Source organism: Arvicanthis niloticus, chromosome 1 (genome assembly GCF_011762505.2).
Source record: "Arvicanthis niloticus isolate mArvNil1 chromosome 1, mArvNil1.pat.X, whole genome shotgun sequence".
Lineage (NCBI taxonomy): Eukaryota > Metazoa > Chordata > Mammalia > Rodentia > Muridae > Arvicanthis > Arvicanthis niloticus.
Window position 1 is genome coordinate 78,856,295 of NC_047658.1, and position 16,862 is coordinate 78,873,156.

General features: G+C 40.7%; 1 protein-coding gene and 1 non-coding gene across 3 annotated transcripts in view; both read right to left on the reverse strand.

Moving 5' to 3' along the window:
• The window catches only part of Eif4g2 (eukaryotic translation initiation factor 4 gamma 2), a 49,326-nt gene that overhangs the window by 3,416 nt on the left and 29,048 nt on the right, over positions 1-16,862 (reverse strand). The window contains exons 4-19 of one of the 2 annotated variants that reach the window (XM_034505400.2): positions 7,429-8,164; positions 6,150-6,276; positions 5,690-5,755; positions 4,964-5,104; positions 4,110-4,212; positions 3,401-3,532; positions 3,245-3,311; positions 2,752-2,903; positions 2,332-2,442; positions 2,102-2,185; positions 1,919-2,017; positions 1,619-1,757; positions 1,379-1,539; positions 967-1,080; positions 282-407; positions 36-140 (exon numbers count right to left, since the gene is read on the reverse strand). In XM_034505400.2, coding sequence (XP_034361291.1) covers positions 36-140; positions 282-407; positions 967-1,080; positions 1,379-1,539; positions 1,619-1,757; positions 1,919-2,017; positions 2,102-2,185; positions 2,332-2,442; positions 2,752-2,835 — 1,023 coding nt within the window. In that variant the 5' untranslated portion in view covers positions 2,836-2,903; positions 3,245-3,311; positions 3,401-3,532; ... (3 more) ...; positions 6,150-6,276; positions 7,429-8,164. Of the gene's footprint in view, positions 1-35; positions 141-281; positions 408-966; positions 1,081-1,378; positions 1,540-1,618; positions 1,758-1,918; positions 2,018-2,101; positions 2,186-2,331; positions 2,443-2,751; positions 2,904-3,244; positions 3,312-3,400; positions 3,533-4,109; positions 4,213-4,963; positions 5,105-5,689; positions 5,756-6,149; positions 6,277-7,428; positions 8,165-16,862 lie in introns of those variants that run through there. The other variant, XM_034505411.2, reaches the window with a different exon arrangement.
• LOC117702006 (small nucleolar RNA SNORD97) lies at positions 742-914 on the reverse strand. The gene has a single exon (XR_004605924.1). It is a non-coding gene; the product is annotated as a small nucleolar RNA SNORD97 (small nucleolar RNA).

Genomic DNA, 16,862 nt, shown 5'->3' on the forward strand with positions numbered 1-16,862 from the left:
GAGATAACTTATTTATGAGGCTTTCTGAAACTTACAGTCAGTTTAAGTAGCTCTTCCTTTGATGGTGGTGGCTTTTTGCTAGTCTTGGCAGGCTTTTCTTGGATAAGTGGTGGATTAGTTTTGAGACCAAGTTGAGGTGTCTAAAGACAAGAACAACACATGTTTAATCAAAATGAAACAAACCAAAAATAAGAGCGCTACCATGAAGTAGAGGGAAGGAAACACTTGAGTCCTCATACACCTTCAGGGACACTGAGAAGTGTACTATACTGAGACCATACCTGTCCCAGAGGCGGTGTTTGAGTGCGTGGTGGCTGTGCACTGGGAGGAATCATAGTTATCTGGGGCTGAAGTTTTGGCACCTGATTTTTATTCATTAGAAACGACTGAGCAGGCCTCAAACTAATCTAAAATTGAAAACAAATCAACATACAACCAAGTTAACAGAGTTAATGAACATAACCATTAACACTTTCAATACCCCACAACTAATATTCTAATAAATTAACTATTATAGCAGATATAATTCTCCAAAAACTAAGTTATTTCATGTCACATAATAAATTTAACTTATGGGAAAAATACCTGATTCAAAGACTAAGATGTTCAAATTTAAAAAACTTCACAAACCTTATGTTTGTACCGTTCAAGTCTCCCAATATCAGCAATGCAGATAAACCCTTTATTCTACTTAGTATCTTTACCATTTTCTCATGATAACTATATAAATAACTTAGAAACTTGCCCTCATATCTCATAATCTTCGCTCATAGGACGCTGGACATCCAGAGAGAGAAAAAGCAGAGAAAAGAAAAGTAGAAGAGAAGTTAAAGACAAAGAGCAGAGGAGAGAATACAAGGAAAAGAATTCCAGCTTTAAGTCCTCTTTCGCGTCTTTTTATAATCATCGGGCAAGAGACTTCTGCACTGACAAACTACTGCATAGAAGTAATGTAGGCAAATGTACCTCATCTGCATTAAGCTGTCCTTTCTTAGAAAACCGAGGTGGCATATCCTTCGACTGTCCTTGTAGCTGGGATAAGAGTCCCTGACTCTGGTTATGGTAGAGCTGGCTTAGCCCCTATTTCAGAAAGGGAGAAAGAAAGTCTAGATAAAATTATGGTAATCAAGTACCAAAGGGATGAGCCAAGCCATTGCTTTGCCCAGAAAAGGTGAAACAGGGAAGAATATCTAACCTATCTGTTGAATAAAGTGATGTGATTTTTACTAATCTTAAGGATAAGCATCTTACTCAATTTGAAACAACTGTCAGATGGAAATATGCTAAGAAAAAAAAGCATCAAAACTCAGCTTCATCTAAAAATAAAGGGCAAAAGGTATTAGACCTAAGGCTAGCCCTAACATTATCAATGTCTTACCTGGCTTTTCATAAACTTGCCCCCCATCTCTCCAAACTGCGATTGTGTGGGAGGCATGATGTGTCCCCCATGGCCATTGAAGAGCTGATTTGAACGATGACGTCCCATTGTGGGTGAAAATCTATCCTGGATAACTCCTGGACCAGTACCAATTCCACTACCTTAAAATACAAATAATTCTTAGACATTCACTAAAACATTAACTTTTAGTTTTACCAAAACACTGCTGTTTAAAATTACCTGGCATTTGTCCAAACATATCAGCAAGTCCCCCAAGTGGGTCCCTATCCATTTTCATCCTTGGCGGCATGAACGGTCCCTCCAGGAAGAAGTCATTCCTCCCTTGAGCCATAGGAGCAGGAATAAACACTCCTAGATCCTTAGAGAAGGAAGTGGGTAAGTACTGTCCTTATTACTAAGATGTAATGCTACCATTATAAGTGGGATGAAGGACACTACAAAGCAATACCAATTCTAATTTTTAAAGAGTTAACAAAGGGAGGGACTATGCCAAGATAAAACAAATCAAAAATCTCTTACTTTTACCGCATCTTGACGGATTTGATTGATCGTCTTTGGTCCATTGTCAAGAAAAGCCTTGCGAGGAACCCAATGGTGCTCTCGCAACTCTACGGTATCCTATAATTTTAAAAATAAAAGTTCTATTTTACCATTCCAAATGAAAAACTCAAAACTTTGAACACTGTTTAAAAACCATCTTACCTGCAGTAGGAAACGAATCCTGGCTGGCAATTCCTTACTTAACATTAAGGAACACATTCTGGCAAAGTACTGATCCATTAAGGACTGATAAAGAGACAAAAATACACAATTAGATATAAGGTAAATGTGTACTAAGATGCTTTGGATTATTATGCTATAAAAGTCAATGACTAGAGCAAACACCACCCCACAAAGACATCTTTTACACACTATTCTCAACAAAAACATACCTTGGCTCGTTCATGGTCTAATCGAGGTCCCACTGTCCTCATTATCTGACAGAGGCACTCCAAATCCTCTCCCATATCTTTGAGTTGGACTCTCTTCTTCTTTTCCAAAAGCTACCAAAAGAACATGTTTGCAATCCTAAGTTATTCTTGTTTTATGTTGGTTTTCCTCCTTAGATTTGGACTGACTCAGCTGTAATTCCTAAAGCATGTAAGACAATGCTTTCCTACTGGTCTGTGTTGAAGAAACCCTCTAAGAATTTTCAACACAGGCAATCTGTTTTACCTCTATAAAGCACACTACAAACCCCACTAAGTTACCTCTGGTTATCAAAATTTGAGTAACTGCCCAATTTTCCCCAAATAAGGATGTTCTCATTGACTGCCTCACCCCTAAGCCACTACATCTCGCGTCATACTTACTGTTTTGATGCACTTATGAAGGATAGATTCATGAATAAGATCAAGCTTGCCAAGTTCTCCAATGAATTTGATGTTACCCAACATCTTGATCTTAGCAATGGCTCTCTGTTCCTCCTCCTCAGGGAGGAGGGGATTTTCACGCTTATCATAGACTGAGGGAAGGGAAGCAAACAAAATTAAACAACACTTAGAACCACTGGAGACAAGGTTTCTCTGTGTAGCCCTGGCTGTCCTGAACTCCCTCTGTAGGCCAGGCTGGCCTCGAACTCAGAAATCTGCCTGCCTCTGCCTCCCAAGACCCAAGTGCTAGGATTAAAGGTGTGTGCCACCACTGCCTGGCTCTTAGAACCATTCTTGTAAGTGTTCTGACCTCTACACTTAGGCCATAGAATGCAAGCATGCATGTATGCGTGTGCACGTGCACACACAGACACACAAACACAAATTTAATAAAAACACCCAGTACTAGTTAATAGCAAATTTAAAATCTTACCATCAACATTTCTGGTTCGGTTTTCAAATTCATCTTGCAATTTGGAAATCAAGAGGCGTCTGAATGTCTATTTGAAAACAAAAAGTATTATAGGCTTTGTAAAAAAAAATCTTTCAAATTAATTTCAAAACAAAGAAAACAAAAATAGCCACTCACTGTGCTTTGCTTCTGTCCTGGTTGACCCTCTGCTGCTGGGCCATCAAAGTTTGGTGCATCTTCTGCCAATCGCAGACATAGCTGAGCATACAGCGAGCTATACTTTGGCTCTTCTAGGGCTTTGTCCACAATCTACATTAAGTCATTAAAAAACAAACCAGCATGAACTGGAAGCTGAAATAGCTCCCCTTTTAAACAGTCTTACATTTCACAACAAATTACAATCTCAACTAATTTGGACACCTCAGGAAAAAAAAAACTTTTAAAATTTAACATGTCTGGTACAATCTAATAGATCTCATGTTATATATCTCCTCCCCAGTTAGAAATGAACTATAAATCATAAACTACAGAGATGCTGGATTTGGGATCCAACTTTGTGGTAGTTATGCAAAACAAGATACCAGAATTTGGTATCAATTATCATAAAATTTCCAAAACCACTTTCACAAATGGAGAACAACTTAACAGCTATTTCTGGATAGCATGGTCAACCAAAACAAATGGTTCACCCCTTGAATCTTGGTACCATTAAGTGTGTTTGTTTCTATTAGCACCATTATGCAATTGTATCTATCATACATGTACATATATCATATATTTATCTATACCTAGGAACTGTATCTCATTACTTAATGCAATTAATTCAGTTAACTTGGGTCTGTTAAATTTCTGCCCCCCCTCTTTTAAGCTAACATTTTAAACTTACCAGCAGTATGACCCCTTTAAGGATGAGTTTAGACTCTACACCCACATTGAGGAGCTCAAGGCATAGCTTGTCAAACTTTTCAGGAGTAAGCTTATTTAGTATGCTGAGGGGGAAAACACAAAGTGCAACTTAAAAAAAAATTGAGCTAAAAAAATAGCATTTAAATTTTGACTTTCCCTTTACTAGCTCCCTAAACAAGAAAATGTTCCTTTCCCCCTAACTTTTGAGAATTCCATAGTGTATTTTTAAATCATTATCTTTTCTGACTCCCAACTCTCCCATATGTTCTATAATTTATTCCTGAGTGTAAGACCTTGCCTTGGAGTGTGGCTAATCTATCAACTGATACTCCATGGCAGGGAAAAAAAAAATTCCCTCTCCCAGCAGCACGTATTTGTTAGTAGCTTCTTGGCTAGGAATAGGGCTTTTGTCTGGCTTGAGCAAATCTTGAGTGTGGTATTATAGGAGTGTTCATTTTTCATCCAGAGATGCTGGAATCACTTCTTAGTTACAACATCTGAATTGTATTGGACTTTCCTGCTGTTTCACAAGAAACTGCTTTAAACCCAGTATCAGTAGGTCTTCATTATATGAAATGTACCATGAATTAAGATGGTTGTATTATTACCCACAAAATGCCAGCACAAATAAGCTTGTGGGTTGTAAAATAACCCCTGCTGTCAAATACCAATAGGCTACTGTTCTTCTGTTTAAGATTCTTTAAAATATTGCTGACACCAGAATCCACTACAATGTAATGGATGCCCAATGAATCCTGCCAAAATCATGTCTGTTCAGTACACATACTAGAATACAACTTCTCTACTTCCCTCAGAACAGAACTTGGCACTTACCCTCTTACTTTCCTGAAGATTGCATCATGTCGTTCTTTTTCATTTGCGGAGTTGTTTGCTGCGGAGTTGTCATCTCGTCTAGTGCTTCGTGCAGGAATCCATTTCTGAGCGTTTTGCCCTGGGGTTTTCCCCAGGAACTCGCTAGTTTAATAAAACATCAATGAAGTAGCTTACAATTAAGAAAAAACTTTAAACACAACATCCAATCACGACAAATGCCATACCACCCTAAACTGCTAAACAGAGGGAAAAAGAGCCACCAAACCAAAACCTTACGTAGGCTTTACTATTTCTCCACAACAGTCCTAAAAATCTTTTTCAAACAGCATCAAAATTGTCCAGATGGCTTCTTAAAACAGACTGAAAAAAACTCATTCCCAATTTCTGTTCTAGTAGGTTTGGGGTAGTACCGGACAATTTCCATTTCTGAATATATACATTCCTCCCAGGCAAAGCCAAAACTGCTGGCCCAGGCACCAAACCTTGAGACTTAATACTAAACTTAAGCGAATTCCACACAGACCACTTCACAAATACCCTATAGTAGGGATAGTAATCTCAGAATACCAGCAAACATAAACCAAGAGGATAAAAAGCAGTTTGAACTTATGAATCCACATCAAGATTACTGATGACTTCTCAAGAATCACCCTGTTAGGCATGGAGAAGTCTTTAATCAAATTGGCAGTTTTTAAAAGTGAACTGTCTTTATAAGTTTTACCATACCTGTTGCCAGCAGTCTTGGGATAGTGCTGAGGTGCACCCCTACTTCCTCCTCCGCCCGAAGAAGCACTATTCAAAAGAAAATTTTTACTATACCAATTATGCCTCACTTGAAAGGGAACCTATTTATATTTTAAAAATTGCACAACAAAGTGAACTTTGGCCTAAAAGAAAGTGAACCAGAGGCTAGAGATGGCTCAGGCATTGAGAGCAGTTCCCGTTCCTAACATCCACATGGCAGCTCACAACTTTAACTTCAGTCCCAAGGGATCTGATGCCCTCTTCTGATACAGTACAGAGAGGTGCAGACATACATTCAGGCGGAATCCCCCCCCCCCCCAAATGTATTCCATTTACTCTTTATTCTAGAACCACAGCACATTAGTGGGATTTGGCAATGACTCTTATGACTGGCCTTTTCAGAACACCCCTCCCATGTATCTACCCACACCCAAAACCATACCTGAAACGAGAAGCACCCCCTTCTGCAATCGCACTCTCCACTTTGGCGGCTTGACAACGAAGAATCTTCAAAAGAATAATATTAATGGATGGGGTGGGGAGGGGAGGGGATGGTAGAAATGAAAAGCCTGTAAAGAGAGAAAACACCAAAATTACGTACTGCCATATAGTTATAAACTTTCAATTATAATTTATTTTGGTTCCCAGCACTGCAGCCAATTGAACTTTCACTGCATTGCAGCCCTCAGAAGACTAAAATAGAACGAAGTAAAAAAACCAAATACACATAAAATCTTGTTTAGCCACGTGGATTCCCTTGGTATTCAAGGATGCAAAGAAACAGCTTTTGTAGGAAAAAAAATCTGGGTACTGCCTAGGAAGCAGTCATATTATGGGGCCTTTAAAATTTTACAGAAACGCTATCAACACCAGCGGTGCTACAAGGGAAAGTCTGCTGTACTAATACGGGTGGCCGGGGTGGTGACAGGCCGGCCAGAATCTCATTCCCCGGTGCTGGGCAGTTTTCTCCTCCGCTCGTCCTTATCCCCCCCTCCTTTTTTTTTTTTTTTTTTACACAAGGCGCGTGTGGAAAGCCGCCGGAAGAGCGGGGCCACAACATGGCAGCAGGCACCTCCGCCCCACTCCGCGCGAACAAAAGAGCAGCGAGTTCCTCCACCAGGCCCAGTCAGGCTCAGCTTCCGACCGGCGACTAGCGAGGGCCCAGGGCTGGGCGGGAGGCGCCCCCTCCGGGCCGGCCTTTTGTTCTCCCACAGGAAGGCGGCCTCCTGCCCACCCGCCGCCTCCACCATAAATCTCCCGGCTGACAGCGCCTCGACTGCCATGGCCCACAAAGGGACAGAGACTCGCTCTCCGCTTCACCCGAGCGGGGCATCCCGCAATAGGGCCTACACACCTCCTCCCCGCCGGGAGGCCGGGCTCCGGACTCGTCCGCCTCGCTGGTCCCGCGCCAACGGCCGGGCCCTGCCGCGGGCCGCGTCCCTCCCGCCGAGGCACGAGGCCTGCCACGCTCGCACGCTGTTCCCGGATCCCACGTCAGGATCCCGGCTGCGCCCGCCACTCGACCACACGGTAGCCTAGCTCCTTGGTCGGCACGGGCAGGACGCAGAGGCCACAGATTTCTAAGTAGCCCAGAGGCAGAGGAAAGGCCGCCCCGCCCGGCTCCGCCTGCGGCCGCCATTTTGTTCCACTCGACAAGAAGCGGCCAGGGGCGGCGGCCATCTTAGAAGGCTCCGCTCGGCGGCGGCGGCGACTCCACTCACCTTCACCGAGAACTCAGCAGCTGCCACCGCAGCTGCCTCCTCAGGATCCGGTCGTCGGGGACGGGGAAGGGAGGGGGAAGGGGAACGGAAAACAAAAAAGGGGGAGGGAAGGGGGAGGAAGGAGACGGGGCCGGCCTGAAACTCTCAGCTCAGAGGAGTAGCTGCTGCAGCCACCACCTGGTACCCGCCGCCACCTCCATAGAGCTCCGGCTCGCTGCTGGCGCTGAGGCGTGTCTGAAGCCGAACTTATCACTCTGCGGCGGCCGACCCACCAGAGCCTCCCCGAGTGGCTCCTTCGCTATCCAATCAGCAGCCGGGCTTCCGTCCGCTACCAATCCGCGCAGGGCGGCGGGGAGGAGCCAGCGGGCAAGCTCGGTTGCGGCGCAGCCCCGCCGCAGTGCGCAAAGCCATATTCGCGAAGGCTCTGGGGCCAAGCCAGTGGCGTAAGGGCGGCCAGCCGGCGCTCTGCGGGACTCTTGCGTAGCGCCGGGAGCCCAGTGAGTGTACGTCGCCCGGCCGCCTGGTCTTCCTGGGCCGGCGCTTTGTTCCGGAGTCCGAGCCTCATGCTTGCCTAGAAGAACCTCTTCCTCGCCTCCTCCCTGACCCGCCCGGGTCTGGCGCCCCGAGACCTCGGCATGGCCTCGCGGCCTTGCCTCAGTCTGGAGTCTGGGAGCTTTGCTGAAGAGAGGGACGTGTGCCCATCGATAGGAGAGCGTTCTGTTTGTTAGTCCTCCATCTGCAGAGTAACGAGAAAAGGATCAAAGGAAGGGCTTTGTACTCCAGACTAGAGGCAGCTTTTCCTCAGAATGCTGGGCCTGAGCTTGAACCAGAATATGCTAGTCTGGCTTGAGAAGTGTTTGCAGAGCGCGGGCATTTGGAAAATTTAAAATTGCAAACTAATTTTGAAGTTTTTCCTCCGTTTTTAGAAAACGTTAAAGACGGACAGCACAGTGTTTTTATTTTACTTAAGGGCTATATAGGAAAATGAAGCATTTCAAACTATACTTCCAGGTGGTATTTTAAAAGAAAGATGGGTTATGTATGCATGCCTATTTGCACGACATTTTAGCTTTCCAAAAATGAAGGTATGTAAATGAGAACTGTCCCATCTCTGTTAAGAATGCATTTTTTTTTTTTTTGAAAAAATAGGTTACTAAACTAAAGCACGTGTGTTTTCAACAGTCATGATTTGAAATTCATTCCCAAGAGCTGGGTTTTCAAAGACCCAAACGTAATTTGACATGTCTTGGTGTTGAAAAGACCTAGTCCTTAAATAGAATTTTCAGCAGAGAATTGTACTTTCCTTAGTATTTAAGTCTGATAAGTGTGGCTTTGAAGGTTTATGATCCTTAGATCTTTGCCTTAGAATTAATGCTATTGAATAAACTTTCACTTAAACTAAAAACTGTTAAAAACTTATATACAAGGATTTTCATTTGGGGGGTTATTTATGTGTAAAAAAGAACATTTTTGGGAAAGGGGCAATTTTTGAAATACAAGAGATTTCACTTTGTATAACTTCTGTAAGGCTTTATAACTAGTAGAAATATATAATGTGATATTTTAGTTTTTCACAAGTGATTTACATTCCTTATGATACACTAAATAAAGACATATGTGTGGTAGAAACACAGTGATCAAAAATGCCATACTCACTATACCAGTGTATATAGAACAGTCAAAGAACTGTTCAAAGAACAGTCACTTGGTTCTAAAACATGGATGTCCTAAATATAAGGAACTAAAATATAAATATATCTTAATATATTTAATTATAAATATGTATAATATAAATAAAACATAAAAACTAAAATATAAAGTCCTAAAATCAGGAACCTGAATTTAATTAAAAAATGTTTAAAAGGGACAGCAAGGTGGTCCTGCTGGTAAAGGCACCACTTGCTGCCAAGCCTCATGACTGAGCTCAATCTCCAGGTCCCACTTGGAATAAAGAAAGAAGGCATGGGAGTGCACACACACACACACACACACATTTTAAAAAGGTCTTTTCAAGCTTTGTTAATTGCAAAACTATGAATTTTATATGCAGGTATGTGGGATGCTGAGCTGTCGGAGTAAACCAAGGTAGAACAAATAAAAACAAAGATGGAAATAAACATAGATTTAAAAATCAACTTTTCAGTCATAGAAATAAGCATTCACAAATTTGAAGTTTCCATCATATTTTAGATGTGTAAAATTTCAAATAATTGGATTTGAAGTGTAACCAAACAGCTTTATATGTCTATTTTATTCATTTCTAATAAGTCTGGAAAACTAAGAGTCTTGTTAATGTATTTTCACGTTGTTTTAATCCTGGCAGTATTACTTTTCTTTTTTGAGCCTCTCCCCGTGGAGTTCAGGATGACCTCAACCTTAGTATCTTCCTGCTTCAGCTTTCTAAGTGTTAGTGTTATCTATACCTGGGATTCCTGCACCACCCACTTCATTTGTTACTATTCCAAGCACACACTGATGTGTCTACTGTCATTTCTGCTTAAGGATTCCCTAATCATGTAACTGAAGACCAGAGCTCTCACTTCTGAATTTCTAACATCTTTTTGATCAGAGAAGCAAACTTGTAGCCTTATTTGGTTTGAGCCATAGTAGTTTTAAGCAACTTGACACTGAAATATTAAGAGATTATATACAAGGAAAAGATTTCCATCTTTTGTTGTGTGTTTTTGTTGTTGTTGTTGTTGTTGTTTTGTTTTTTTGGTTTTTCGAGACAGGGTTTCTCTGTGTAGTCCTGGCTGTCCTAGAACTCACTCTGTAGACCAGGCTGGCCTCCAACTCAGAAATCAGCTCGCCTCTGCCTCCCAAGTGCTGGGATTAAAGGCGTGCAACACCTCCGCCCAGTGATTTCCATCTTTTGTAACGTTCTCTAACCTTTTCCGCCAGTTTGTTGTTTTGAATTCTTAGATTCAGTACATCAGTACTTGATCTTGGGAGTAATTTATTTGTTCTCTTCTGGTAAATGGAATAATGGCATTTATAGAGTTGTAATGATTGAATGAGATTATATATGGAAGGGATATAGTATAGTCACTGAAATATAACGAGCCTGAATTGTCCCTCTTAGGCATGATTTTTGAGCATTTATTCTCTGGTTAGTGGCACTTTTTGAAGGTTGTGGAGCCTTTTGGAGGCTGATGGTGACTAATGAAATAGGTAACAGAGGCAGGCCTTTGTTAGCTACACTTATTTCTAGTGCTGTCAATCTCTTTTCTGCTCCCTGATCTGGTAGCTTCACCTTACACTCTCATTACCTTGAAGAAGGCCACTCCTGCTACTGTGCTCTCCTTGTCTTGATGGACTGAAATCTCTTTAATTGTGAGTCAAAATATTTCTTCCCTTTAGTTGTTACTGTTACAACAATGAGAAAATCAACACAGATATCCATAAGCCTACTGGGGGCTGCTTATGGCTTGAAAGTGACATGTCATCCACAGGCTCTTGCATTTGAACACTTGGTCTCAGATATTGATCCTAGACCAGATAATTCTGAATATTTGGTTTTGGAAACCCAGACATCAATAGTATTTAATGTTCTCATTTTATTTCCAGGTGCAATCAAGTTTTACAACCACCACCATAGAGAAGAGCATTACAGAAATCACATCTGCAGGCCATAGGAAAGGAAACTAGAAAATGGAAATTGTCTTTTTCAAAGCAACCCAGACACTCAAACCCAGGGATCTCAGCTTTTAAGTCCTTTATATTCTGCTAAGCCTACCTTTCTGTTGGCCTTATTTTTCACCACTCCTATCTCTTAGGGAGCCAGTTAGACAGGTATTGCTGCCCTTAAAAATCAACTCTGGGCAAGTGAGATGGCCCAGTGAGTAAAGGTGCTTGCCCCTGAGCTTGACAATGAGTTTGATCCCAAGGACCAATGCCTGTAAGTTGTCCTCTGACTTAAACAGGTACACTGTGGTAGGCACTCGTGACCTGTTCACCCCACACATACAAAATAAACACAAAAGTAATTTTAAGGAACATTCACACCTAATACTTTGCTGCATGCATTTATTTCCTCTGCCATCTCCTTTCTGAAGTAACAGATATTAAGTAACAAACCCTTACTGTCCTATTGCTATGATGAGATACCATGACCAAGGCAATTCTTATCAAAGAAAGCATTTAATTGTGGGCTTGCTTACAGCTCTATCCATCACAGCAGAGAGCATGGCAGCAGGCAGGCATGGTCTTGGAGGAGCAGCTGAGAGCTACATCCTGATCTATAAGCAGAAAGAGAGTCTGGGCTTGGCATAGGCTTTTGAAACCTCAAAGCTCTCTACCAGTGCCATACTTCCTCTAACAAGGGCACATCTCCTAATCCTTTCAAATAGTGCCACTCCTTGGTTGCTAATCATTTAAATATATGAGCCTATTAGGGCCATTCTTATTCAAACCACCACATTCAACTCCCCATCCCCATAATCTTATATCTTAATGCAAAAAAACATTAATTTCAATTTCAAAAGTCCCCATAGTTTATCATGTTTAAAAGTCCAAAAGTTCAAAGTCTCTTCTGAGACTCAAGACATTCTCTTCTCTGTAATTCCTGTAAAACCAAAATCAAAAGCAGATCACATACTTCCAACACACAGTGACACAGAATATACATTACCATTCCAAAAGGAAAGAAAGGGGGCATAGTGAGAAAATCCTGGACCAAAGCAAAACCAAAAGCCAGGAGGACAAACTCCAAATGCTGTATCTCTATGTCTGATGTCAAAACATTCTTCAGATCTCCAAGTCTTTTCAGCTTTGTTGACTACAACATACCTCTCTCTCTCTTTGGCTAGTTCCATACCCAGTCTGCAACTTTTCTTGACAGGTATCCCATAACTCTGGCATCTCTAACCTACTGGGGTCTCCAACAAAATCTAGGTTTCACTTTCACAGCTTCTTATAGAGTGGCCTTCCTAGATCTCCATGCAGGTATACCTCTGACACAAGCCTGATCATGGTAGCTTCCCTTAGTTGTGGAGGGAGATTTCATAATCTCTTCCTTGTATTCCCTGACTCTTCATACCAAAATCACATAGTCAAAACTGCCAAGTTCTGCAGTTACGTGGGGGTAGGACATAGCCCCTCCAATCACATCACGACACCTAGCACTGCACTGAGCTCCATTATACTTCTGGGACTCCTTTTCTCTTCATACTACACATTTTGTATTTCTCTTTGTCCAGCTTGCTCCTTTTCATTATAGATATGCATAGGAATGACTACTAATAACCACATGATAGATACAGTGTAATATTGGGCTATATTGAAATCTTCCTGCCAATGCCAGCCATTAGTACAAAACTCTTCATTTTAGCCTCAGGCAAAAAGCAGCCACATTCTTTGCTGAAATATCACAAGAATAGTCTCTAGGAAAGTTACTAATATTCCCCTCTGAAACTTCTTGAGCCAGGCCATACTATAATTTACATTGCTCTTAGCTCCATCCATTGTCATCCATGCACCTACTGGTATGGCCCATTAAGTCCTGCCTTAAGTATACAACTTCTTTCCTAATCTAAAGCCCCAAAGCTCACATTCCACTAACAAGCAGCATGGTCAAGCTTGTCATGGCAATATCCCACTCCTGGTACCATACTCATCTTAGTCATTGTTCTATTGCTGTAAAGAGACACTATGACCAAGGCAATTCTCAGAAAGCATTCAGTTGCGGGATTGATTAAAGTTTCAGAGACTTACTTAAATTGTCATCATGGCAGTGGACATGGTAGCAGGCAGAGCTACACTCTGATCTGTAAGCAGAAAGTGTATGGGCTTGACATGGCTTTGAAAACCTCAAGGTCCACCCCTACTGACACACTTCCTCTAACAAGACCATAACTCCTAATCCCTTTAATCCTTTCAAATAGTGTCATTCTCTAGTGACTAGACATTTAAATCTAATGAGCCTATAAAGGCTGTTCTTATTCAAACCATCACACTACCTTGCCTCTGACAGAATAACTTCTGAATTCCTTTCCTTAGTTTCCTTAGTTTGGCAATAAAGGACTTTTTCTGGTTTCACACTATCCCCCTATTCCTAGGTCCACCCTTCCTTCATTCCTGTGGTTAACCTAATCTAGTTCTATGGTACTCATGTTTTGTACCATTACACAATGTTGTATATCAATGTTTTTCAACTCTCTTAACGCTGTGACCCTTTGATAGAGTTCCTCATGTTGTGGTGACTCCCAACCATAAAATTTTTTGTTGCTACTTCATAACTACAATTTTTCTACTGTTATGAATCATAATATAAATATATTGCTTTTTAATGGTTATAGGGTGACCCCTGTGAAAGGGCTGTTCAATGCATACCCCCCAAGTTGCAACCCAAAGATTAAGAACCATTGTTCTATGATTAAAATTCAGTAGTTTTTGTCCATTTTGGGAAAGAAGTTAATGAATTAATATAATAATGATTATACAAGGAGTTTAGGTATAGTTATTTTCAAGGGGTTTTACAGTATATGCAAAAAATAATTATGCTGATCTAACACTTGGGAGGTAGAGGCTGGCAGATCTCTGAGTTTGAGGCCAGTATGGTCTACATAGAAAGTTCCAGGACAGCCAGGGCTACATAGTGAAACTCTGTTGCAAAAATAAATTAAAAAAAAAAAAACCAATCTCTCTCTCTCTCTCTCTCTCTCTCTCTCTCTCTCTCTCACACACACACACACACACACACACACACACACACACACACACACACACAAACCCAACCAACCAAAAAAAACAAAACAAAAAAAGAAAGAAAGGATGGAAGGAAAAAATATGCCAGTTATAAATTAAGGGCAGGGAAGGGTTGTACCAATGCTATAGTGGACAACCAAGAAGAAAATTCTGTAGTATTTTATATAAAGAATATCTGTGGACCTCTATCCATTATGGAACAATGCTTTGAGGTTTGACTATGCATGCAAAGAAAGTTCTTGAACACATCTGAATTCTGCTCAGTTTTGTTTAGGCTAATAACTTTTCATTGATGAGTGGATGGTTTTAGGGAAACTAACCACTACCACAAAAGCTTTCACCTGAGATTCTCACATAGCTGGTTTTTTCACCCCATAGTTTAGGGTTCAACCTGGGCAGATGCCTTTGAAGAAACCTTCACCTGGTTACAGATCTACATCTGTCACAGATCAGTGACTGCCTAGCATGCACAAGGCCTTGGGATCAGTCCATAGAGCTGCAGGGGTTGGAGTAGATATTCCCTTTCTAAGTACTCTATTACATTCCTCTCATTTGAAAGTCCTTATTTTCTGAAATGAATTTCATTCTTATGTATTGTCTGCTCATTGCATTAGCATGTAAGCTCAATGACAGTAGGAACCTTGCCTGTCATGTTACATCACTAAGAGTTTTTAAAAAATGACTGGTTTCTGGGGAGAAACAGGCAAAACTTTCTGTACTAGATAGGAGACACAAATGACCCTTTTGAAGAGGACAGCTGATGCTTTTTAGCTTACTATGATTTATAATATATTTCCTTTAGAAAAAATAAAGTTGGGGAATGGATGATACTAATTACAAGAAGTATTCCTGGAAGTTGATCAAGATTAACTGGCAATGAGTTAAAGGAAAGCTGCCTTAAGTTGTGTATAATTCCTTTCCTTGTCTCTCCAAAGTAGTAAAAGATATATAAATATAAATTACTGAGAATATTATTATAGAAATACCAAATCCTTTCTCCATTTTTCCTATCTTTTAATTCTTTGAGAATTTCATACAAGAGTTCTGACCATATTCCCTCCCTCCCCTACTTCCAGATTACCCTTCTTTCCTGACCACCCAACCTTGTGTGTTCTTCTTTCCCCCACTCATTCAGTATATGTATTTATGGATGTGTAGTCTTCCACTGGAGTATAGTCAACCGAACAGGGACAACTCTTTCAAAGAAAACGGATTCTCCTTCCCAGCAGCTATCATTTGCCAGTAGCTTCTCAGCTAGGGGTGGGACTTCATATCTACCTTCCTTCATTATTCTGGGTTTGGTCTGGCTTGAGTTTGCAGAGGCTTGTGTATGTTAATGACTGCTGTGGATTTATATGTACAGCTGTCCTGTGTGTCTGGAAGCTACTGTTTGTTTGTACTTATTCACACCATTGCCTCTTATAGTCTTTCCATTCCCTCTTCCATAGAGATCCATGAGTTTGGGGAGGAGGAAGGATGTTCAGTGTAGATAGTTAGTTCATTTAGGGTTGAGCATTCTGCAGTGTCTTATTCTGTGCACCTCTTTGGCCATTTGAGGGTCTTTGAGTTAATCACTGTCTACTGCAAATAGAAGTTTCTCTGATAGATAGTTTGGTGGTTCATGTCTATAATTACAGGACTTGAGAGGCTGAGGAAGGAAGATTGCTGTAAGTTTTAAATCAGCCTGGGCTATAGACCATATCTCAATAAAACCATTTACATATTGAAATATTTTATATATTTTATTTGCAACAATATTAATAGTCCATTTTATAATCAATATCTGTAATCAAAATCTGCTAAAACAATGCAGCTGAAGAACATTGTCTTAGAAAATAAAACTTACTGAATTGCAATAAAAAATTTAACTGCAATAAGCCAATTTTTTATCTGGAGGAAAGTACATGTTATTCACACAGATTAGGAAGTTAGTTATCTCTCTTCACAATGTGTGTCCTAGAGACAGAACTCACTGGCAGCAAGCACTTCTACCTGCTGAGCCGTCTTACAGGCCCTGAAGAATGCTTTTGTATACAAAGGAAAGAAATCTTTTGCTGTTAAGGGTTGAATTCAAGGCCTCAAATATAAGATTCTAGGATTTCCATCTTGGGAGAGATTCTATTACTGACTCAAATTCCTTACTCATTGCTCTTTTCAGATTTTCTATTTTTTCATTTTTGTTTTGTTTTGGTAGTGTTCTTTATTGATTTTAGAATGAAAGTAAGACTTCAGATAGAGTCCTTCTTTGGATATAAAGTTAATGAAAGGCCACTGGAATAAAAATTTAAGACAATAGATATAGATTTCAGTTTTTTGACCTATTTTTTTCTATAAACAAACTAATACTTCTTGTGGGCTGTGAATATGGCTCAGTGGTAGAGCACATAGTTAGCATAATCAGGTGATTTGGGGCCTGTGAGATGACTCAGTGGGTAAAGGTGCTTGCCATCAAGCCTAACAAGTTGTGTGTGTCCCCACACCCACACCCATACACAAGTGCACTCAAACATAAAATGTGATAAATTTTGTAAAGATGATTTGCTATGGTTAGGTGGGATTCATCCTAGAGATACAAATTTCTTTCAATGTCCAGACATCTATAAATGTAATATATCACATTAGCAGAATAAAGTAAAACATTCTATGATCACTTTAATAGACACAGCAAAGGGATTTGAAAAAATTTAACATTCATTCTTCCCTAAAACTGTCTGTGAAGTTGGTATAGA